The sequence below is a fragment of the Halichoeres trimaculatus genome, unplaced genomic scaffold (genome assembly GCF_033239565.1).
Source record: "Halichoeres trimaculatus isolate MK-OKI-2021-1 unplaced genomic scaffold, fHalTri1.1 fHalTri1_scaffold_1, whole genome shotgun sequence".
NCBI lineage: Eukaryota > Metazoa > Chordata > Actinopteri > Labriformes > Labridae > Halichoeres > Halichoeres trimaculatus.
The window spans coordinates 1,573,133-1,599,166 of NW_027437179.1; the positions used below are offsets into that span (position 1 = coordinate 1,573,133).

The window sequence follows — 26,034 nt, forward strand, 5'->3', positions numbered from 1 at the left end:
TGTCACCTACAACCTGTGATGCAGATATGTCTGTGTGAGTGAAACACCGATGATGGCAAGTGTGTGTGTTTGCGTGTGTGTGTGTGCGTGTGCGTGTGTGTGTGTGTGTGTGTGTGTGTGTGTGTGTGTGTGTGTGTGTGTGTGTGTGTGTGTGTGTGTGTGTGTGTGTGTGTGTGCACATCATATCATCATGCACACACCATGCTTGTTTTTTTGTCAGAGTGCTTTTGATGAAACACCTCAGAGGAAGTCCTTTAGCAGTGTGTTTAGTTGGGGGTTAAAGTGTCTCCAGATTCTCGTTTTATGATAATCTGATGACAACAAAAAAGAACTATGACTTCAAGTTTAACACTGCTTTATTCTATTTCACAAAGTGTCATTTAAGAGTCAGACAGATTTTACTGTTTCCTTGTTTCTTTCAGAAGCTGCTGCATTACAGGTTTAAACCCTTGACTGGATTTAAACTTTAGGTCTGCAACAACAGGCCAAAAGTTCCCCACTAGCTGTGATCTATAAAAGGTATAATAGTCAAAGAAGCCCAGATCCCATGAATAAATTTGTGTGAAGTTGTTCATATATGAAGATGTAATATTCTCTTGGTTGTAGTAAAATAATACAGCTTGTTGTGGGTGTCCTATTCAAGGACACTCATATTAACTATGTGTGAAGCTGGTTGTGGTCATAATTCATGGCCTCAGATGAAAATATTTGACAATTAGGATCATTTCTGTTTCATTTCCAAATATGATATATTTTTCTCTCTTCCTCTATTCATCTTATTTCTCCCCTGTTCCTCCTGTAATTGGTTTATCAGGTAAAGATGGGGTATTGTGTTTCTTTCTTCTGTCCCTCTGGAGTCTCTGTGGTGAATTTAGATGATGAAAAGCTCACTTATATCTCTATTTTTCCCTCACTGATGTTTGAGAAAACCTTTATTTCAGCCTCTGTCTGAAACACATTTAGCTGCTGTCTCTCCAAGGCTCTCCACTCCACACACCCTCTTCACTCTGATTGGTCAGATCTCTGGAGATCTGGAGGCGGAGCTATGAGCAAACCTTGGTGTTCGAGGGTCCACCCTTTTAGAAATGTCATTAACCACACTGTAAACCTGGATAAGTTGAGTTTACCTGGAAAATGCTTGTAAACCGGTTACCTTAAAAAAACTAAGAAATGAAATATGAAAACTTAAGTCAATTTACCTCAATATCTTAAGTAGTTACAGCTATTGTGGAAAATCATTCTACTAAATGTCTTTAATCAAATAGACCTGATGCTTTTTGTGACAAATTAAAATATGAAGTAATATTAAAAATTGTTGCATATCACTCTAAAAACATAATATGTTGACCTTACTCAAAACTGAAAGATGTAATATCAATAAATGTGCCTTATAAATTAAACAAATGTAATATTAAAATATTTAAGCAGATCTGAACAACTAAACTAAATAACGTTTTATGGTATAGCTGGGTCTCATATCCATAGTGTCCCCTCCTCACTCATGGCTACAGAATACCGTACCAACAAAAATCAGCTCTAATTCCATAACTTTAATAACTGTGAGTGAGGGGGGAAGGCCGTAGATATGAGACCCTGCTGTACATTGACATATTGTTCCTCAGGGGCACAGGTTGTCTGAGCCCCACAGCACCGACTGGTGGTCTGTGCTCCATGGCACAAGGGTCTTGTGGCTATTGACTTTTGTAGTGTGCCTAATGATTAATATATTAATAAATGAAATGTTTGACTGGACTGTCATGCTATTTTGGCCAATTTAAAAATTAAGTGTAAAAAGATGTATTCATTTATTGTTGACACAGACAGTCAGTCCACACCATATGGAGCATAGACAGCTGATCTATGCCACAAGGGGCACAGACAGCTGGTCCATGCGGTGACACACAGACAAATAGTCTGTGCCATGTGGAGCACAGAGAACCTGTGCCACTGCTGCACAGCTGTACAGCTGTGCCTCATATCTACTGTGTCCCCTCCTCACACACGGTTACAAAACGCAGTTTTACAAAGTAATGACTTTAAGTTGTGCTTACTGGACTATCTCAGCTCAGCTCTACTCACCCTGGCAGGTCTTGCCATCGTCCAGCAGCCTGTAGCCCTGGTTACAGCGGCAGTGATAGCCATTGAGCACGCTCACGCACTCATGATCACAACTGTGGTTTCCGAAGGAACAGAAGTCTATCACTGAGGGGGGAGAGCAGCGAGGCGTAAGCAGCAGAGCAGCCAAACATGCAGGACGACATCTATGTTTCATCAGATCAGACCTCATTCAAGAAATAAAGGACACTCTACCTCTGCCTGTTGGCTCTGTGGTAAAAAGGAGTGTGTGTGTGTGTGTGTGTGTGTGTGTGTGTGTGTGTGTGTGTGTGTGTGTGTGGGTGTGTGTGTGTGTGGGTGTGTGTGTGTGTGTGTGTGTGCGAGAGAGAGAGAGAGCTGGGAAAATTTTGATAGACAAGCCACATCTCTGATCCTGTCCTGCAATCCAGACACGGACAGCAAATCTGAAGATCTGGTGGGGAATTCTCTAAGCTGGTGATGTTTGTAAAGAAACTGTAATAAAGGCTGAACAGCTGCTGATCTCTGTAAAATAACTTTAATAAAGGCTGGACAGCTGCTGATCTCTGTAAAGAAACATAGATGAGACCTGCACTCAGCTTCATGAAGCAGCAGAAAACCTCATCAGCTGGTGGAGCCCAAAATTCATTTCAGCACAGGGAACATGAACTCAAGCAGAACACACTTCTTTAAAGAGCATAGACGTCATACTGGTTGTACATGCAAGTGTGTGTGAGTGAGTGAGTGTGTGTGTAGAGACATACTCGTGCAGGTCTTCTTGTCGTCATTTAGTGTGTACCCTTTGTTGCAGTCACAGGTGAAGGAGCCGGGCGAGCTGACGCAGACCTGCTCACAGTCGTGTTTCCCCTCAGCACACAGGTCTATGGCTGTAACACACACACACACACATGAACTCTAAGAGAGTGTGTTTTTGTGGCTGGCTGTTTGAAAGGAGAAACTGAATCCACATAAAGTGATGTTCAGTATCTCAGCAGGAAGAGAGTGGGGTTTAAACTCTGTGTGATACTAAATGGTGTGGTGAAGCTCATGGAGGCAGCTGAGGGTCTGAAACCTGAGCTGAAAAACTGAACGCTCAAAGGCTACACCTCCTTTGAGCGGTGCTGAAAACAGACATGAAACAAATGTTCAACTTCTTTTAACTGCAGACAAAATCAGCCCCAGACCATCTAGCTTCCTCGTCTATGTTTCCAAGTGATGGCCCACTCTAAGGAACCATCCTGTCTCATCTCAGCTGAGGTAGTGAGTTTCTTCTGTTGCTGTTGGTGTACAGAGGCTCCAATGGGACAGGGAATAAACTTTTACGAGATCCAGGAAACTTAAGTGATACCCCAAAAGTTTGGCAAGATCCTGAGGAACTTTTGCTAATTCCCCTCAAAAACTTGGATCCCCTGAAGGTTTCGCAAAGTTCTGAGGGGACTGTCTCTGGGAATATTTTTTAACTCAAGAAATATTTTAAGATCCTGAGAACTCAAGAAAGATAATGAGGGCATTTGTATTTTTATGAGAACCTTTAGATGATCCTGATAACATATTAAAGACTTTGACAAAGTTTTGTGAGCTCTTTAGGAGGAAAATTTCTTGATCATTTCTTTTTCATTCATCAATGAATAATGATAATAATAATAAGAATAAAACATCTCAACTGGTGAGAAAACTGCAGTCAGGTTTGCATCAGTCTGAGTCGTCCTCTGAGCTTGGCCTGTCTCAAGTCTGCTCCAAAAGTTTCCCTCATGACAAAAGCTCAGACGGTTTCCTGAGATCAGAGCGTCTTTCATGCTTTCTCAGGAACTCAGTGTGTTTTAGTATCTTCCTTTCAGTGTGTTTTAGTATCTTCCTTTTTGAGGAAACAAGCAATCTTGAGGTAGAGAACACCGTACCTGCACACGTCTTCCCATCCTGGTTCAGGGTGTACCCAGGCAGACAGAGGCAGTGGAAGGAGCCCGGGGAGCTCTCACAGATATGCTCACAGCCGTGGTCTGACTCCAGACACAGGTCCACACCTGCAGCACAGGTAAGATCAGGGTTTGAGTGTGGGGGAGAAGGTCAGGCGCTCCCCTGAAAGCATTAGCTGACGCATTCAGGGGGAGCTCTGTAAATTTTCAGATTTGTAATGTGCCTGTTTCCAAACTGAGATGGAATTGATTTTTCATGAGCCTTGCTTGATATCGGAGCTTGTTTCAGTACCACATATAACACTGTTTGTTGTGTGTGACGTTACAGTACGCTGCCGCACCTGAGTGGAGACTACATTTGCACTGGTGAATTAAATTACTTCATACTTTTGTGGGGGATTTGATCAGCTGTTTAAGTCTTGCCTGCCCCTTTATTTTTGTAAAACTTAGGTGAGGGGCAATTTAGAGATTTGTGAGCCAGGAAAGCTGCCACTGCCACATTAATATGAACAGTCGACATGATATGGTTTAATAAGTTGCAGAGGGATGTCCTGAGGTAATTTTATTGATTTAGTGCTGCTATGGTGCCTATATGAACTTTTTACAACAGAATTAGGCAACTGCTGTAGTTAGAGTGGAATTTGTTTCTCTGTTAACCTGTTATTGGCCACATATGAGTAATAAAATATGTGCATACATGTGAGTTGAAAAGTCATGGTGCACATGGTAAAAAATGGGGCTCCCCAAAGACCCCTGTGTAATTCGAACCCTGGGTGGGATCCACTTAAATACACACACACACACACACACACACACACACACACACACACACACACACACACACACACACACACACACACACACACACACACACACACACACACACACACACACACACACACACGTGCACTGTGTCATGTGTGAGACACTGCAGAGATCTGATTTCATGCCTGATCAGCTGCTGTTAGAGCAGCTGGTGGTCTTCAAAAACAGAAGCAGGAGGAAATATCTCTACTTTACAGATCCTAACAGCTTGTTTTGAAAAGTATTACCTTCTTTAAGGTCAGATGGCTATGCAGATTATTTCTTCATCAGGCTAAACTTCATCTCTTTAAATTCACAGTCAGACTCAGACTGCAGAGAGCCAGCTGCTCGGAGCCAGAATCCTCTGGATGATCTGCAGCTTTTCACCTCAACCACACTGGAGTGACTTCAAATAAAAGTCATCTTTCCATGGCCTCCAATGTCTCTGCAAGTTTCAGACGGGAACTGAACAAAATACAACGTCTAATCCCTGAAGAAAGATCCCTCTTAAAGGTGGGGTTCAACTGGATCTGGTTCTGATCTGTTTTTGATGTGGTTTGGGTATGAGGATTCTTGTTTTCATCCCCATGTGAGTGGACTTAATGTGCATTTAGATTCCTCTCCTCATGTGAAACTTTGAGCATCCAGATATAAAACAAGGTGTGTGTTCTGTTTGAAAACGCTTACAGATCCAGCTTCGACTGCCCTGCTAACTTTTTTTTCTTACCACAGAGCTTATCCTGGAACTGAAGTCCAAACTGATGAATGAGATCAAAGGACTCCACCAGGAAGACATGGTCTTCGAACGGCGGGGATGCCATGGCTCTCAGTGACGTCATATCAGCTCTGGCCACGCCCACTGCGTAGATCTCAATACCTTTCTCTCTGGCCTCTGCAGCCACCTCGGCCACACGATCCTGAGGACGTCCATCCGTCACGATCACGGCTACGTTAGGAACCTGAGGGACAGGAACGCTCAGAGCGTGAGATGACTTTAGGACCACTATTATTAATCTTCTGACATGAAAACATTCATTCAGACACCATCACTGCCTCAGCTTTAGTTGTTTGAACTTAAAGAGGAGTATTGTTTTTTTTCCTATACATTCTGTCCCTCTGGGGCCTTCATAGTATCTTTATCTTTACATGGTTTACGGCTCAAATGAATCCCTATTTTTCTCTCCCTGGCGTTTTATGAACCCTGTTTTAAGCCATTGTCTCTTTAAGGCCCCCCACTCCACTAAACCACCTTCCCTCTGATTGGCCAGCCCTCTGGAGGTATGTTTGGGGTGGAGCTTTGTTAGACCTTGGTGTTTGAGGCCCTGCCCCTCCAGCATGTTGTAAACCATGATCATTTCAGCGTGTCTGCTGAAGATCTGGTGCTGTTTTTAGAACAGAGTGTTTTGATCAGTTCCCAGACAGATTCAGGGATTTCTCCAACAGATGACCGTGTAGAGGTTTGAAAATCTGCACACGCTCATATTGAACATCGAGCTTTGGTACCCTAGATCCCTAAGGTGGATAAATATCAAAATGTTTGCACTCTAACTAGGGATGCAAATTATCAGATAATTCATTAATCGATAACTGTTTCACCTTATCGATCAATGATCAATTAATTGATAAGCCGCAATTTTTCTGAGAACCTGATTTTCCCTCTGAATCAATAGGTTCCCTACGTAAGAGAAAATGCAAATCAAATCCCTAAAAAAAATAAATAAATTCTAACAGCAGGGAACAATACATTCACAAATGGAACAAAGCAATGACCAGGCTTCTTTAAGGCAGCTTGAAACATGAAAATAAATAAGTGCACTGTCTGTTAGAAGCAAAACACACTTCTCAAATAGTACTTTGATAAACAGAACAAAAGTGAAGGTGACTTTTACTTGAAAATAAATTAGTGCACTGTCTCTTATATAGCAATATAATAACATATATGAAATACATTCTGAAAAGAAATTAAGGTGTCACAATTGGACTACTAGCACCATTTATAATCCTCCTTTACTTTAAGGAGAGTGAGTGTTGCATCTTTACAGAGAGGGCACTGGCAGATGTTTCTTGTGGTGGTTTTACTATACTGAATGTGCTTGTCTGTGTGTGTTAATGTGCACACATGTTTGTGTGTCCGTCACGAGTTGAGGACGCAACTTTGCCATGCGCGAAACAGCATGAGGAGAAATGTGAACGCGACGATGTACAATTGACATCAGGTAATGCAAACTAGATGATATGGCTATTTAGTCCGTCAAATAAAAAAAAACAGGGTATAGACCTGATTTATGAGAAAGGTAACTCTGAATCACTTCCACTGTGATCTGGTGCTATATGGAAAGTAAAATTAACTCGGCTTCCGGGGGGCGGCCCGCGCCCCCTATACACTGGTAGGGGAAACATTGGTTGAGAGTAAGCCTTGTGCGCAGCCTGTTCACAGTTAGGCCAGCCGCTGAAAACACTCGCTCAAGAAGGACAGACGTGCCAGGTATAGCCAGGTTTTTCTGGTGCAAGGTTTGCCACTCTTGGAGACCTTCCACCAGGCTGCAGGACTTGAGTCAAGGAGGTGGTGGTGGATCTTTATGAAAGTAGTCCACTTCTTTTCGTTTGTCTTGTTGTTGTTGTCAGAGGTCTGCTTCTCTTGTGTTCCAGCGTGTGTGTCAAGGATGTCTGGCGCAAAGCACCCTCACGCAGGCTGACGGGGAATTACGGGTTAAAAATGCGATTAATTGCAATTTATTTATTTTAATCGAGTAATTTCTTTTCAACAATTAATCAATAATCAATTAATTGTTTGCATCCCTGACTTAAACACAAAGTAAACAGATGTAAACAGGATGTTTAGTTGCTGTTACCTTCAGCCGGTCTCCCTCCTCTGCAGTGAAAGCCGAGTTCATCACGTATCTGATGGCGAGTCCTGTCATGGTACCCTGAGCCAGCGGGATGATCTGATTGATTCCTCTCACCATGGAGGCCATTGTGGGGTGGGTCTTAAGAGAAAACTCATTGCGGACCTGAGGACATGAGGAGGAGAGAGGAGACCCTGAGAGACTCTGATGGCGAAATGAGTCCATGAGTCATCTTCATCAAAGCAGAAAAGCCATTCCAGGAGAAAAATTTGGATGTTCCTGCAGTACCTGGCTGGAGTATTGGACCACCCCCACCCTGGTGGCGTTGAGTCCAATGTCCAGGGTGTCCAGGATGTCGATCATAAACTTCCTCATGGTTTCAAACTCATGAGGCCTGACGCTGCGGGAGCTGTCGATGAGGAAGACCAGATCCACTGGACCAGACTTACATTTCTGCTCTGGACCTTAAGAAGAAAAGCATCATGGGAAAAGAAAAGAAAGAAAGAAAGAAAGAAAGAAAGAAAGAAAGAAAGAAAGAAAGAAAGAAAGAAAGAAAGAAAGAAAGAAAGAAGAAAACAAACAGCAACATGAACAGATTTCTGAGAGAGAGGAGAAGGTCAACCACTCCCTGTCTCTATGAAGTTTTTTAAATCAGTCCGTCACTAAGAACATGGTTCTCTGGTCCATCTCGGCTCTGTCACAGACCGGGATCAGGTTTCAATGTGTTAACTCACACTGACCCTGTTACCATATGTCTACGTCCCGACTTCAGCAAGTTGGAGCCAGACTCATCAGATTCCCAAGTCTCTCATTTTTGCGGGATGCCAAAGCAGCGACAAGTTTCTTACAAAAAGCAGGACAGGAAGTCGTGCATAGAAACTAGGGATGCACCCATCACAATTTTCTGGCAGATCACTGATCACTGATCTTTAAAAAGCCTGACCTGCCGATACTGATTTGGGTCAATACCGATTTTTATTTTCTATAAATGACAGCACATGCCTTAAGTATTCCAATCTTATTTTATTGAAAATCATTGAACAATACCTGTGAAACAATAAAATCTTTGTGTTTTAGCTTAAAAAAACAATGAAGTGTCCTGAGTTTTAGGTCTCAGAGCAAAAAGCAACAACAGCTGGCTGTCAGACCTTCCTGAAGGTAAATAAGATCAGTTTCATAAGTAAGGATGGGCCGATCACCGATCTATGATCCCTGATCACCTATCCCTGATCATTGATCCCCATGTTTAATGGAAACCATATAAAGACACTCATTGACTTTCAAAATAAAACAAAGCGTGTCCAAACCAGATGGTCTTTACCTACAACAACAAACGGGCATAATGAGCCGTGCCAGACTAGGAGTCAACAGGTTGCAGGTTTTACAGCCTGACATGAACTAGAAGAAGATCATCACTGGGGTGGAAACCCAGGGAACTCCTCAACCATCCTCATCAAACCAGAAAACTGTATCAGAGCTGTCTGTTCTATGGTTGTCCCATGCTCCATCATGCTGTCCGCCTGGGGATCAGCTTCTGTTTGAGGGAGAAGGGGGCTGGATGCACTTTCTCATCTAGTGAGCAGGGTTAGCCTCCGTGTGTAAGCTTTTCAAATGGACTTTGAGATGAATGGGATTTTAACCCTGAAGCAATGTTCATCATACTTAATTATCTTCAACTGCGAGGCACCTGCTCCTATCAGAGACAGTCAGAGTCAGAGGAATCCCAAACAGGGCCCTGCGCACAGTGTGGAAACATGATTGCCAACTGGCATGAAACTGGCAGGAAAACAACAACAAACAAAACAAATTGACAAAGACAAAAACTAAAAACATTTAATCTTCATTAAATTTTATTTTAGTTGATTTTGTAAAATCAATACATTTTAAGTTAGTTATTGTTTTTTGTAAACCCCTGTTCTGTTTTTAAATCAATAAACATTTTTTTTCATCACTTTTGTTATTTTATTAGTTTAGTAAACTATAATAACCTTGGCTTTAGTAAGAACTTCTTTAAATATCTCATTCAGACACTTCCCTTCGTTCTTTTCCCGCAGTGTAATTACTGTGAGCAGACAGTCCTGCAGTTTCAAGCCCTTTTATGGTCATTGAAGAGGTGTTTTTGCAGTAATAAGAAAATCTTAGCTGGAATCATGTCTGTGTGGAGATTTTAAAGACTTGCAGGATTTTCTCTCTTCCTTCTGTGAGTGCACAAACATCTGTTTCGCTCTGATTACAGCAGCAGCAGAGTCTTTGCTCCCTGGTTTTTACTTTCACATTGTTTACCACCTGTCCTCACTCCTTCACTCCTCCACCTCCTGTTTTTCTCTTCAAGCTTCCAGCATCACTGTGAACAAGCTCCAGTGAACACACAGTGTCATGTCTGAGCTATGAGCACCGTCTGTGTTCTCGTGTGGTTTGAACAGTCAGACAGAAACGGCTGATTAATGAACATCCTGGTTTTCTTCACAGAGGTTGAACTCTCACTGTAAGTGGTTGTAGATGAGACGGAGTGTAAGGGGAAGTGGGCCTGTGGGAGTTTTATGGAATTCATCTTTAGTTTCAAGCAGACATGAGCGATGACTGTTTTTGTAGTCTCATAAATACGTCTGCTTCACTGTCTGCGTGTATAACTCAACCTTCAGCTGCTGCTTCTATGTAAAACACATTCAGATATTGAGACCTGAGACAGCCCTGAACAAAGAGGACTTAAAAGAATAGTTCAGGCTTTTTTAAAGAATGCTTTTATGATGCTTTTTTTCCCCTTTAAGCCAGTTACACTTTTTCTCAATTGTTTACACACAATTTTTGGTGACTGAGACACAATGACCACAACATATAACCAATGCACCAACTCCATGAACCAAGTCTGCTAAACTATAAGCACAATTCCTGCTTTACACTCAGACTGCAGAACTACAACACACTTTTTTCAAAACAATACACACAATTCTCTGAGTTTTGGCACAATTTTCATGAAGTAAACTTCTTGTTTTCACAAAGAACACAATGCCACTCAAAACAGTCAAATGAATATTCCTATTATGCACACTGACTCATCACATGGGTAAACACCTGTCACACAATTTTACAATTAGCAATCAGAGCTTTAGCATAAAAGGGCAACAGGTGAGTTTCTCTGTTTTGGAACAATGGATGCCAACATTGAAATCAGAGGGAGAGCCAGAGGTGTGAGAATGAGAGGAGGACGAGGAGGATGCGGAGGATGAGGAGAACGAGGAAGGATGAGGGCCATAATGTCTGATGAGATCGGGGCCACTTTGGTTGACCATGTGGTGAACCATGGTCTAACAATGAGGGAGGCTGGGTAAAGGGTGCAGCCAAATTTGAGCAGATACACAGTAGCATCCATCTTTCGGACTTTCCAAAATGAAAATAGGTAAGAAATTTAGTCTTACTAGTATTAGGAAATTGTTGTACTGCAATTCAACACAGTACTCAATGAGTACAGTATTACAGCATTACCAGTGGACTGTTCTGAAGGACTGTAAAACAGTAAAGTGTTTATTTGAGAAATGTATTCCTTCTTTTTATCCCTTCACAATATTTACATTATTTCACTCTCTGTATTTGCAGAGCTGAAAGACGACCATCAAGAGGAGGTGGGGAGCGTCTACTGTATCTAGAACAGGAAAATCAAATTGTGAACATGGTCCTGGAGAATAATGCCATTACATTACGACAAATCCAAAGAAAAGTACGAGAAAACAATGACATTTTTCCAAATATTGATAGAATAAGTTTATCCACTCTGGACCGTGTCTTGTGAAGAAATTCTCTGAAGATGAAACAAATCTACAGAGTTCCATTTGAACGCAATTCAGATAGAGTCAAAGAACTGCGATATAACTATGTGCAAGTAAGTCCTCTTCAATCCTGTAACTGATGCATACCCTGAAAACTGTAAATATTATAAATGTTTTAGTTTTGGAATCATAATGAAAGTATTTCCCAATAGTGACCACTCCATGTCTATTTCTGATATAATCCTGTGTGTTTCAGAGAGTCCTTGAGCTAGAGGTGGCTGCAGTGGAGCACCAGTTAGTCTTTATTGATGAGGTTGGATTCAACTGGTTCATATAAATGTTGGTTCATATAGTGGTTAGTGTGTGTCATTTGGAGACAAAATACCATTTTGAGAAGAATAAACACTGTTTTGGATGTAAAGTTTCATTTTGCAGGAGAATTGAGGGGTTTTGAGAAATGTGTGAGTGATTTTTTGATTTGTGTGTAGAGTTCTGAGAATATGAGGCATCCTTTCAGAAAATGTGTGTAAACAATCGAGAAAAACTGTAATGTTAAAATGGAGGATGTGGCATCATGATTGGCAGCTGTGTTGACCATTGAGGCTCCTTCAGCGCTGTGTGCATCAGATTATTGTAGTAGCTGGTAGATGAGCACTGGTAGGACATAACCAGGATTCACTAATGTCCACGTTAAGGACATGTCTCAGAGCACTGGGCTGTGAGTGGCCTGGGTTATGGTTTCCAAGTGATGCACAGAAATGAAATACACAGAACAAGCGCAAGAGAACGTGTGTGTATTTCCTAGTAGGAGGGTGGTCTTTTGTAAAAATACACCTGACACAGCACTTAACTGGAGTATAAGATGTTGTTAACACTTTCTACAACATTTTTTTCACCAACTCCTCGTCTCTGTTGAGTGTGGCCGCAATTTTACACCGGGAATTCTCTATCACATAATTGTTGTACTTCACACTTTAGGAGCTCCAGTTTGTTGATGTGTGGAGACATATTGTCAAACCTGAGCTCCTGCATAAATTAGAAATTTTCCACTTATAAAGGACCAAGGGGAGAGGCTGTTTAAATGACATCATTCTTTCACATGGAGCAGTGCAGACATGTAAAGCATGAACTAAGCTTCACACCTAACACTCTGCTCACCCTCTGGACACTAAACTAAACTACAAAATGAGTCTACAAAGGGGGGGGTGGGGGGGGGGTAAAAATAGTAGTTTCTCTTTTACTTCTTAAAGGGGGCAGCACTGGGTCAAAGGAAGAAGCAGGACATCTACCAGCTGATCCCCACTGCACTAACTATAAACACAATATGTCTGTGCCCATTATGAGAGAATTTTGGCTTTACTTTTACAGTTTTTCTTGATTGTTTACACACATTTTCTGAAAGGATGCCTCATATTCTCAGGACTCTACACACAAATCAAAAAATCACTCACACATTTCTCAAAACCCCTCAATTCTCCTGCAAAATGAAACTTTACATCCAAAACAGTGTTTATTCTTCTCAAAATGGTGTTTTGTCTCCAAATGACACACACTAACCACTATATGAACCAACATTTATATGAACCAGTTGAACACTGATGTGCTCAGTTTAAAACACTGTGATTACGTAATATTCATCATGACTCGGGCCTTGTTGTGTTCAGTGTGACACTTCTTGCAAAATATTTTAGAATTGTTTTTTTTGTTTTTATTTTTGTTTTTATTTTTGTTTTGTTTTTGACTCAGAACACAAAATGGCAGATGATGTTCCTTCCCCTTCTACGTCTTTTTGTGAGGTTGAATCCAACCTCATAAACAAAGACAAACTGGTGCTCCACTGCAGCCACCTCTAGCTCAAGGACTCTCTGAAACACACAGGATAATATCAGAAATAGACATGGAGTGGTCACTATTGTGAAATACATTCATTATGATTCCAAAACTAAAACATTTATAATATTTACAGTTTTCAAGGTATGCATCAGTTACAAGATTGTAGAGGACTTACTTGCACATAGTTATATCACAGTTCTTTGACTCTGTCTGAATTGCGTTCAAATGGAACTCTGTAGATTTGTTTCATCTTCAGAGAATTTCTTCACAAGACACGGTCCAGAGTGGATAAACTTATTCTATCAACATTTGGAAAAATGTCATTGTTTTCTCGTACTTTTCTTTGGATTTGTCGTAATGTAATGGCATTATTCTCCAGGACCATGTTCACAATTTGGTTTTCCTGTTCTAGATACAGTAGACGCTCCCAACCTCCTCTTGATGGTCGTCTTTCAGCTCTGCAAATACAGAGAGTGAAATAATGTAAATATTGTGAAGGGATAAAAAGAAGGAATACATTTCTCAAATAAACACTTTACTGTTTTACAGTCCTTCAGAACAGTCCACTGGTAATACTGTAATACTGTACTCATTGAGTACTGTGTTGAATTGCAGTACAACAATTTCCTAATACTAGTAAGATTACATTTCTTATTTTCATTTTGGAAAGTCCGAAAGATGGATGCTACTGTGTATCTGCTCAAATTTGGCTGCACCCTTTGCCCAGCCTCCCTCATTGTTAGACCATGGTTCACCACATGGTCAACCAAAGTGGCCCAGATCTCATCAGAGATTATGGCCCTCATCCTTCCTCGTCCTCCTCGTCCTCTGCGTCCTTTGCGTCCTTTGCGTCCTTTGCGTCCTTTGCGTCCTCCACATCCTCCTCCTCTCATTCTCACACCTCTGGCTCTCCCTCTGATTTCAATGTTGGCATCCATTGTTCCAAAACAGAGAAACTCACCTGTTGCCCTTTTATGCTAAAGCTCTGATTGCTAGTTGTTAAAATTGTGTGACAGGTGTTTACCCATGTGATGAGTCAGTGTGCATAATAGGAATATTCATTTTACTGGTTTGAGTGGCATTGTGTTCTTTGTGAAAACAAGAAGTTTACTTCATGAAAATTGTGCCAAAACTCAAAGAATTGTGTGTAGTGTTTTGAAAAAAGTGTGTTGTAGATCTGCAGTCTGAGTGTAAAGCAGGAATTGTGCTTATAGTTTAGCAGACTTGGTTCATGGAGTTGGTGCATTGGTTATATGTTGTGGTCATTGTGTCTCAGGCACCAAAAATTGTGTGTAAACAATCGAGAAAAACTGTTAACAACTAGATATGATGTCTATCCTTAAACATCCCTAATTCAGCTCCACCCCTGCTGTAAACCTGCTCACTAGGTCAACAAAAACAAAAATTCACTCTAGATTGAAAAAAAAAAATCCCACATTCGACCCTAAAGGAATATTCCTACTGAGGTGTTACTATTTCTTTATGGTCCATCCTCCCAGACTTCAAACTTCCAACTTACCTGCTTTGGGCCTGGCACTAGCAAGGACAGCCAGGCTGAGCAGAATAAATCCACTCAGAGATCTTTGTTGTCTCATCTTCATCCTGATGATACCGATCAGCAGACAAGGCGCTCACCGTGACACCAGATAGGAACTGGAGAAGCTGAAAGGGACAACAGAAGATAAGGGGAGAGAAATGTAAATAAAGAGGCAACTTAGGTACACAATGTCTGTGTTTTTACCATTCTTTCAGCTAGAAATAGAACTCAGCAGGTCTTATCACCAACTTAAGGTTAGATTTGAAGTATCTGACGATGGACTCAAAAAGAAAAAAAAAAGCTTTATATGGGATATTCACACTGCTAAATGCAAGTTTTTTTTTTGTTTGTTTTTTTTTAAAGTAGAAACTAGGGGGGTATTCCACGAAGCTGGCTTAGCTCAAAGCCTGGCTTATTTGGGTTAGCCGCGCTAACTTTAGCGAGAGTTGGGTTCCACAAACGAGGCTTAGGGCTAGCGTGGCTTGGTAACCATGGTAAATTAGCCAGTGCGACTAGCCTGGTCCCGGTCAGGCTAAACGTCAGGCTTACCTTAGCTGCTTCCCAGAGAAGGTCTGACAAGCTTCTAAAAGACGCCTTGTGAACTGCAGGTGTCACATTAAATTAATCTATACCTGTAATAGATGATGTTTTTGTTCAGAACCATAAACTGAGACCTTTTGGTAACTTTTCTGACACCTGCTTAAAACCCAAAAAGTCAGAAGGATCGTGAGGCTCCGCTTTCACGGTCCATATTCATACTGAAAATCAAGATCAAGCGAGCTTTTGTCCTTCAGCTCCACGGGAGGTTTCCGTCCTCCCTGAGATCGCTTTAGGACACCTGCGTGATCCTTTGACAGGTGAACCGCCCCAGTTATACTAGACTGGAATAACCGTTAGTCAAGACATGTCAGATACTAGACTGTCTTTGCTTAAGGTGGGAAAGTCAGTGGCTGAGAGGTTAGAGAGTAGGGCACAGATGCACGGTGATCCATGCTTTATTCGCGGCGTGGGTTCGATCCCACTTGTGGTAAATATTTGAAAATAACTGATTTTCTTTCTTCTGTCACCCTCAAAGTACAGTCAACATATAACAGAATAAAGGCACAAATTGTCTTATGATATAAAAGGTGACAACAGCCACAATTTTCCATAGAAATACCCTCCTTTACCGGAGGTCCGTTCTGATCATGATGATAATGTAAAGGTGATTCCACATGGTGACATAACTTTGTGTCTTCCTCCTTATTTAAATATAGGGCACTGTATCACTGACACATCTCATCTGACAGCTGAATCATCTCTAATAAAAAAAAAATGACATCTCATCTACATGTCTTTTTCTGCTGTTTTAGTCAGTGTTTGATGAAACATCACCCCATGAAGTATATAGGCCTATATATATGAACAGCTTTAATTTAATCAAGACCAATCTCCTCTGGGCCACAGCAGTGTGAGGAGCTTCAGAGTGAGAAGAAAAAGGTCATCAAACTCAGCAGAAACAGTCAGTGTTGATTTGACACATAAGCATGATATTCTTGAACAAGCAGCGTCTCTGGCTTTATTAATTGCCACCATGTCACCCTTTAATGTGATTTTCACTTTGTAGTCATCATACGACTCCATGAAGAGTTTTTTTTCCGCTGAGGGAAACGTCTTCGCTCTCGGTTTTGACATGATTTGGTCATTTCGACAATCGACACGTCGGGGCTTTTTATCTACCGCGGACGCGCGCTTAGCCACAGCTTAGATCAGCCTGGCTTGAATAAGCGTCTCTGAAAATCAGCTGAGCCTCGTTAGTGGAACGAGTTGCAGCTAAGATTGAAGTGGCAGCTTATTCAAGCCACGCTTACCGGCGATAGCCCAGCCTTCTTTAGCCAGCTTCGTGGAATACCCCCTAGGTTTGAGGCCAACTTAGGGCAAACAGTCTTTCATGCATTAAAAAATAATATTTATGAAAGTTAATTAATTAATAAATTTACTTTGCATTATATTTAGGTCACATATCTTTTAACCGTTTTCGTTTGCCTTCTTTTTGGACGGCTAAACTTTTAATTTTAAGACTTTGCAGCAGAAGGTTCCCATCAGCAGACACAGGATGTGAATCCAGAAATGAAATTAAGAAAGAAAAAAAAACATCTGAGAAAGGACTAAGTACAAGCAGCAGTGAATGACTGTTCTGATTTGATTGGTGATGAAGTCTGGATTGTATCCTCTGTTTTCTGTTTTTGTTTTGAATCAACAAAAAAGGCACCATGACTGAATTATGTAAAAATGTCACCACACGAAAACCAAGTCCTGTAACAAATTGGATTTATCAAGTCCCTATTTCCGCTCCTGACCCAAACAACAGATCCATCAGTTCTGGGGCAGTCTGGATAACGCTGCAGAACAGAGAGCCTCTGTCTACAGTTCTCTATGGTCTGTACATAAAGACCTAGATCATCAGGAGACTCCTAAAGTGAAGTCTTTACCTCATGTGAAACACGTGGGCGGAACCAGGAACAGGTTTCAAACAGGAGCCCTGACCCAGCACGTCTGCCTCACTGCAGCTGTCTGTTCAAACCAAAAGCATGAAGTACTAAATGTTTGGCTGACCTGCACGCCAACACTGTAAACCCCTGTAAATTCAAATTACTCAATTGGTTTAAGCTATGAAAACTTAAAATTTGTCACCAAGTTCAATTTTTTCAAATGTCTGAGTTTTCATTGGTGAACTGATGATTTCTGAGTAGGTTTAACTTTTGTCAAGTAAGCTCAACTTAAAATAATTAATTTCTGAGACTGCGTTTTGTAACCGTGAGTGAGGAGGAGACGCAATAGATATGAGATCCTGCTCTACTTCTAGAGGTGCAGCAGTAGCACAGCTGACTGTACTCCACATGGCACGGACTGTTAGTCTGTGCCTCACAGCATGGACCAGCAGTAGTGTTGCCAACTGTCCCGTATTATTGTTTATGTGTATTAGTGTATTAGCCAGGACGTCCCGTATTTGAGCCAAAAGAGGTGCGTCACGTATGCATAGGTAAAAGCAATATCCATATATATTTTCCTTACTGTGCGCCATGCATTGTGTGTCTGGCTGCCTGCCTGCATGGCCAGCTGTACACTACAGTCACTAGGACTGCTCAGTTGACAGGTAGGCAGCCACAAGTTCAGCCTGTGGCTGCAGTGCTTACGTGCTTTCAGACATGTGACTCAGTCCCAGTATATGCCCGCTGTACTGTGTAGCGGGAGACTAGCACCTCCACCCGCTGTTCTGTGTAACAAGAGACTAGCACCCCCACCACCACCCCATGCTGAGGGTGTCCCGTATCTCTCTGCCTCAAAGTTGGCAACCCTAACCAGCAGTCTGTGACCCTTGTGGCATCCATCAGCTGTCCATGCTCTACCTGGTGTAGACTGACTGCCTATGTCAAAAATAAATATCATCATCAGGTTAATTTGATTAAAGACATTCAGTAGAATGATTTTCCATACTACTTGTGACTACTTAAGATGTTAAGTTAAATTAAATCAAGTTTTCATGTTTCATGACTTAGTTTTTTAACATAACCAGTTTACAAGCAGTCTTCAAGTAAACTCAAATTACCGGGGTTTACGGTGTAAAGCTGTTCACTTGAAAGAAGCTAAGAGTCTCAGAGACATGGAGACAAACAGAGACACAAACAGAGACACAAACAGAGACACAAAGAGACTCAGAGAGAGAAAGGAGTCTTTGTGCTCTTCAACATCTGCAGACAGAGACGAGAGCCAGAAATGACATCAGACTGAGACCTAGATAAAGAGGACAGATAAAACCTGGAGAACCCTGAAGGACCCTCTCTGAGGCCATGTCCACATGTAGTCGGGTACTTGGGAAACCGCATATATTTTTATAAGTTTACGCCTGTCGTGCACACGAAACCCAGTTTTACTTCACTTTAGACAAAGTTTCCTGAAAATGTCAGCCAAAGTGAAGATTTTGGAAAACTCAGTTTCATGGTTTCGTGTGGACGCCGGTAAACAGAGTTTTCGGTTCTCAAATATCACAGCTGAACGAGGAGGCGTCATTCTGATTGGCTGGCACGAGTTTTACATCTGGAAAACACTTCCCATTATGAGTTTGGCATGCTTTGAGCCGCACTCACCAGCAGATTTACCCGCTGCGTGTGGACAAATGTATTTTTTTAATCATGAACGGGGGGGATTCTCATTTTTGAAAATACCCAGCTACAAGAAGTAACACAGACACACGGCACGTCAGTGATGACTTTTGCTACATGTAAGTGGAAATTGAATGATTTTTTATTTGAATGTACTCAGTCACTGTGGTGTTAAACATGTTCATCTCGGCTAATTACTGTCATCAGTTCAAAGGAATAGGCATATGTCACAATAAAATAACTGCTAATTGCAAATAAAGTAGAACTCAGTTTCATTTGAAGCAGTTTTCAATTTATAAGAATGCTTTTTCTTCAAACTTAAAAAATCAAACAGTACCCAATTGATTTTGTTCAGATCAAAGAAAACTAAGATTTGATCTGCAAAAGGTTTGGCTGTTTTCAGATCCAAACAGGACTGTCAGATGCCGTTGACTCCGAGTCTAGATCTCTGGACCTTTGTAGTTTTTATTATTTAATGGAACAAAAAAACAGAGGTCTTTTGTCTCATTTCCATTCCCAGTGATTTGAATCTAAGACTTTAACACCAAACACCCTGTATTCAAGAGGATTATTTTCTGACCTGGAAGGGTATGGTCTGGCCTAGTCAGCCATACCCCACAGTGTAATCGGGACAGGGCCAAAATATGTCCAGGTATAGTTTGGACAGGGGTTAATTAGGCGTACTACACCTGGCACGCACAAAGAAAACTTGGCACAAACCAGGAACTCTGATGTAGGGAGGCAGCAGAGTCAACCAGTGCATCCACTACAGCCCAGCTGCAAAGTTAGTGTGGGACAGCAGGTGTGAACCGCTACCAGCTGTTAGCCTTTGGTATCCAGATTAATGAGTAATACCATAGTGACTGAGTACATTTAAGTTATTGGCTGGACGTGTGTAAAATAATCCATTCATTCATTCATTCATTCATTAATGTTACACTGAAATCTCTGTAACACTTTCATTTTATGTTGAACCATGGGAAACCCACTGTACAATTAGCTTTTGATGTTCACTAACACAGAGCAAAAATCATCACTACTGAAATAATAGGGGTTATAATCTGGTCTGGGGGGGGGATTATGAAGTGGCCCAGGCTAAAGTATACCCAGGGTATAATCTAGTCTGGGCCACTTGGACCCCGGGGTATATTTTGGTCTGAAACAGCGGCCATGTTGGTTTTCTGGAGTCAGAAAGTCCCGTGTTTGGGGAAGAGGGAGGAACGTGACTGTCGAAACTGAACAGTCAACACCTGAAGCTGACACATTAACTGGTGAACAAGCCAGATAACACTCATACAGGGAACGTAAAGAGACATGTTTGTGGTGTACCAACAGAAGTTCATGAAACATGACAGACCCACTTCACTCACTCGACTGTCCAAACAGAGAGTAGGAGATAAACCACTCTGGTCTCCTCTTTAAAAAAAAAACAGCAAATAAAGAGTTATTAACTGCACAAATTGAATACATGAATAAATAAAAAATGTACAATGAACCAATGACCAAGTTCACACCCAAAAATGTCTAGCCTAAAAAATGAAGAATAAAGAGACTCAGAAACAGATTGATTGGAATTTAAGACTCATGTTAGAATTTAAAAAAAAAAAAAGTTTAACTGTCTTACCTCAGTATTGGCTCATGCACTCATTAAGATTTTTTTCTGACACCCAAATTCTACACACCTCTCTGTAGGCCTTAAAAACAGAAACACAGAAACAGACCCCGAGGCAACAATATACACAAACTACGTCGCTAGCACTAATCGGATCTGATTATTGAGGAAACACCTTAGAACAACAACATAAACCCATATTAAACCACCGTCAAGATAGGAGACTGCCTCTGGTGGACACATAGAGAACTGCAGATCATTTTACCTCCTCATTAGCTTCATATTTCCATTTGTGGAGATTAAATTCTGTGAGCTGGAGAGAGCATTCGCACACACCACCTCACAGATTGTCTTGACTTCCTGAACTTTACCTCATGACTTTTTGTTCAGGTAAAACTTCTCTGAGAGTTCAGGTTGAGCTGACGTGTGGCTGCAGCAGGGAATGATTGGTGCTGTTTGCTCAAACAGAGCATGTACCCTGAACGTAAACACCTCCAGCTTTATCATTATTCCTTATCATTATTCTGCTGCTGTTTGGCCCACAGCCTGAAGGGACAGACACACACACACACACACACACACAGACACACACACACACAGACACACACACACAGACACACACACACAGTCGCAAAGATATTGGTGAGCGTGTGTTTACCCATAGCCTTGTATTTACAGGATTACCATGCACCTTATCCAGGTGTTTGCAGCAGGGTGTTTTATGATGGGGCAGAGCTGGAATGTCCCTCTGCATGGGGCCTGTAATCAGCATCATTATCACTTTACAGCACATGCACACACACACACACACACACACACACACATACACACACACACACACACACACACACACACACACACACACACACACACACGCACACACACACGCACGCACGCACGCACACACACGCACACACACACACACACACACACACACACACATACACACACACACACACACACACACACACACACACACACACACACACACAGAACTCATCTGTGTTTCCAGAAGAAAGAACTTTTAAGTCCTCGACTCCTCAGGTGAACAACACAACTACCAGATGAATTTCAAAGTGATGTGCAGATGAAGTTATCACTCACACACATGCCTGCATGCACGCACACACACACACACATGCGCACGCACACACACACACACACACGCACTTGATGACAATCAGAATTATGACAGATCTACATCTCACCTGCTAGTCACTGGAATTTTACTATTAAAAAGAACAGCTCTTTTTCAGTTCCCTGAGGTAAACTGTAAACCATAAATTATGAGTATCCCCTGTTGTGCAGTTATTATCACCGTTACAGCTCTTATGTTTACTGTTTTTGTCAATAATGCACTGGAGCTGAATGCGAACAGCAATATTTTGTTACAGTAACTGCATGACTGTCAATGATGCTAACTTAGCAGCATGAATTTTAAGAATTGTGCAAATCAAAAGTTAATGCTACAAATTAGCAACATGTTCAATGCTATACTCACTTTGCAAATTTGAACAAATTATTTATGTCGTAATGCCAGTTTTTGGTTGTTGTAGCATGTTAGCACTGCACACATTAGTTAAACTAGTTTAACCTCAATATGTAGAGATAATCTAACTTGAAGGTAAACAACAGACTGGGATGGAGTTTGTCCACTCTCTGGGGAGATTCACATCTCTGGGCATTTGCAGGTGGAGCCAGCTACATTAAAGGTGTAGACTGCGGTCTAAGAGAAAACGAGTGGATAGGTTGTTGATAAACAAATTTAGACCCGCCTCTCCCTTCATACCCCGCCCCTGGCTCCACGCCCGAAAAATGATGGACGTACATCGTCACAGAAACAAACATAGAAACTGCGTAGCTGACCAACATGGCAGGGCCAGACCAGCGAATGCTCGAGGGTCAGTTTGCTATAATATGTGAAGCCGTATTTATTGCTTTGAAAGTAGAAGTAGTGTGACTAGTTTTAGCAGTATTGTGGCAAAAGATACATTATTTAGATATATAAATGTTTTCTGATCAAAGACGTGCGATGCTCCACAATAGAAAGGCCCAGGTTGTTGAGCTTGCCTTTAAAAGAGACTTGACCCGCAGATGTACAACAGAGTGGGAGAACGCTGTCTTCAGGAGATTTAGCTGAAACACTCGCCAGCTCCAGCTGTTTTAAAGGTATCTCTATCTTTGGATCGCTACTGTAGTTTGGGTTTTATGAACACAATGGTTACGTTTTGGTGGCTCGGTCCGAGCCACAGTATTTACCTGCTGAATCCAGAGCCAAGGCTGTGTATTGAAACCGGACTTTTTTTCAGCATGCTGTCAGTAATGATATCTTGTGGATGGAGAGGAGAAATACAGCGATTTTGACAAATAGTGCAGATTAGACGACTAAACCTTTAAGCAGGTAAAAAGAGAACATTCTGTGATTTGTGTTTTCTGTGATGTGAATATGAAATCAACCCGAAGGGGGGTAAGGAAGAGAGTACCAGTTAAGAAAAACTGTTTTTTTGACCAAAGGGTCCAGGATCTTATAGTTTCTGTTAAAACATTCCACAGAACTGAGGCCCATGGTTTGTCAGACGCTGGGCCAAAGACTTGGGTTGATTATGTAAATCAGTAAAATGATTTATTCAGAAAAAAAAGAAGGCAACTGCAAAACACCAACAGGCGTGAAGCACTGCTTTATGTCACTGCAGATGGATTTGCTGATACTTGAAAGGAGACAGGGGCCGAGGACTAGTGAGACCAGCAGCGACTCACATCCCCCAACCTCCCCACACACACTCACAGGCATGAAGACAGAGATCCACCCGCACTTCGGCTAAAAAATAAGCCAGTTAACTCTCAAACTGAAAGTTTGAAACTCCAAGAAACTGCAAGTGTTTTTTTTCATAGTTTGGCCAGGGGCGCGTCTTATACTCTGGAGCGACTTATGTGTGAAATTATTAACACATTATTACCTGTATATCATTTCACATGTCATTTTCACACTAAACCGCAAGAGGGCGCTCTAGGCCTGTGTTGATAATTTCAACATTGGCAGTAACTTTTAAAAACAACTAAGAAGGGCTTAACAAAAAAGGCACCAAAAAGAAAATCATATTCTGCAGATTACAAGCTGCAAGTAGTAAAATATGCAGCCCAAAACGGTAATCGAGCAGCAGAAAGAAAGGTTGGAGTTAGCGAGAAACTTGTAAGAGACTGGCGAAAAGTGGAGGTTACTTTTACTGAAATGAAGACAACAAAAAAGGCCAATCGCGGGCTAAAAGCTAGGTAGCCACAGCTAGAGGAACGTGTTCGTACATGGGTGCTTGAACAATGTGCTGCCAGGAGAGGCTTGTCAACAGTGCAGTTGTGTCTCCATGCCAAAGTATTTGCCAATGAGATGAATATAAATGACTTTGCAGGAGGACCTTCTTGGTGTTATCGCTTCATGCAACACAATCGCCTCTCTATCAGAGCAAGGACAACGATGTCCCAAAAACTTCCAGCAGACTTCCAAGTCAAGGCCGACCGTATCCGTGAGTTCATTGAGAAGCATGTAAGTGAGCACAACGTGACACCGGATCATATTATTAGCATGGTCGAGGACCCCCTCCCGTTTGACATTCCCATGAGCCGAAGTGTTGCAGAGAAAGGGCAAAAGAGTGTGAATATAGTAACAACTGGTCATGAGAAATCACACTTCACAGTGGTGCTGGCATGTTGTGGAGATGGATCAAAATTGCGACCATTGGTCATTTTCAAACGAAAAACTATGCCAAAAATCCATTCCCTCTCAGTTGCAGTTGCCCTGAATGAGAAAGGGTGGATGGATCAAATGATGAACTTGTGGCTTACAAAGTGTTACACTAAGTATCCAGATGGCTTCTTTAGAGCATACAAAGCTCTGCTTGTGATGGATAGCATGCAAGCGCACATCACGCCACAGTTCAAAGAGAAATTAAAAAATTTCAACTCCATACCTGCCATCATCCCTGGAGGCTTAACCAAAATACTCCAGCCACTTGATATCTCTGTGAATAGGAGCTTTAAAGGGCAACTCCGTTTTTTTGACACCTGGACCTTATTTATAGGTGTGTGCATGCTCATATACTCACTCAGACAAACATCGTGCAGCTCGGAGTCCTTCAGAAGTTATTTAGATCCAACTGATTTTAGCCGCACTTAGCAGGGGCCACGGCAAGGGAGCTTCAGCGTAACATAATCTCTGCAAAATCGCTCATTTCTGCTATATTTTTTCATCCATCGCTATCCATCGTTATCACAAACTCCTCTTCTGTTGCCATAGGCAAACACTGTCCACAAGCGCACCACCAGTTGGCATTGAGTCGTGGACGTGCTCCTGTCTGTTGTTCTCGAGCCAGCTCTTCGTCTCTCTCCCTCTGCATCCTTCTTTCATGGAGCTCCTCGTTCGTGTACTCAGGCTCAAACTGGTAAGGACAACCGTCCGACGTTTGTTCACCAGGACAGCTCTGGGTCAGCTGACCCACCTGAAGACGGTAGATGAGCTGACTTTATGATAACACTGACGACGGATGAAAAAATACAGCCGAAATGAGCGATTTTGCAGAGATTATGCCCCCCCCCCCCCCCGCGCTGTGCAACTTCCCTGGAAGTCATTGGAAGAGGAAGCGCTGCATCTTCTACCTCCAGACTTAGCGGAGTTGATGAAAAGTGACATTGAGGATGAAGATTTCATTGGATTTTAGTTACTGGGTATTTGGGGTGACACGGATGGTTTTGGTAAACTTCTTAGCATGTTATTTATTTGATAGTTATCGGAATGACTCTTGATATGTTGTGTTAACATACCAGGCATGTTTTCAGTTGTGTCATGTAATGTAAGCATACCGTTCAGCCTGTTGTTGCCTCTATTTTATCAAATAAATTTCTAATAAATTTCTAATAAATTTCCCCCAGAAAATGCGACTTATACTCCAGTGCCACTTATATATGTTTTTTCCTTCTTTATTATGCATTTTATGGCTGGTGTCACTTGTACTCCGCAGCGACTTAAAGTCCAGAAAATACGGTAGCTGGAGCACAAAAAAAAAAAAAAAAAAAAAAAAAAAAAAAACATTTTCAGCTGTGGAGAAGAAATAAAAACACTGCAGCTGCTCCACCAATCAGAAACATTGAACTTGCAGACTTCAACTCCCAAAGCCCTGGAGCTCTGGAAAGTACTAACCCCGGGTAGGGCTGTTTCTGTCCAAATGCACAAGGTTCTGGAGGTCCTAGGTCCTGGTTCCTAGTTTCATGTTTCTTGTGGTCAAAACACAGGAGCAAATGTTGGATCAGGTCCATCAGCAGATATTTGATCTTTGCTCAAACTTAAAGTTTAACTTTACAAAAGTAAGCTAGGGGCCTGTTTGCGTGTGTGTGTGTGTGTGTGTGTGTGTGTGTGTGTGTGTGTGTGTGTGTGTGTGTGTGTGTGTTTTGGACAAAGACTCCTCAGTGAGTTAAATAGCAGCAGTAGTGACTCCCACCCTCCTCCCTCCCCCGGCAGCCTT

At 41.8% G+C, this 26,034-nt stretch overlaps 1 protein-coding gene across 1 annotated transcript in view; it reads right to left on the minus strand.

Moving 5' to 3' along the window:
- Window positions 1-26,034, minus strand: part of matn4 (matrilin 4) — a 52,502-nt gene that overhangs the window by 12,829 nt on the left and 13,639 nt on the right. Inside the window, exons 2-8 of the mRNA XM_074676188.1 lie at window positions 14,753-14,895; window positions 7,925-8,100; window positions 7,643-7,801; window positions 5,518-5,749; window positions 3,972-4,094; window positions 2,838-2,960; window positions 2,080-2,202 (exon numbers count right to left, since the gene is read on the minus strand). Of these exons, the coding sequence (XP_074532289.1) occupies window positions 2,080-2,202; window positions 2,838-2,960; window positions 3,972-4,094; window positions 5,518-5,749; window positions 7,643-7,801; window positions 7,925-8,100; window positions 14,753-14,834 (1,018 nt within the window). The 5' untranslated portion in view covers window positions 14,835-14,895. The remainder of the gene's footprint in view (window positions 1-2,079; window positions 2,203-2,837; window positions 2,961-3,971; window positions 4,095-5,517; window positions 5,750-7,642; window positions 7,802-7,924; window positions 8,101-14,752; window positions 14,896-26,034) is intronic.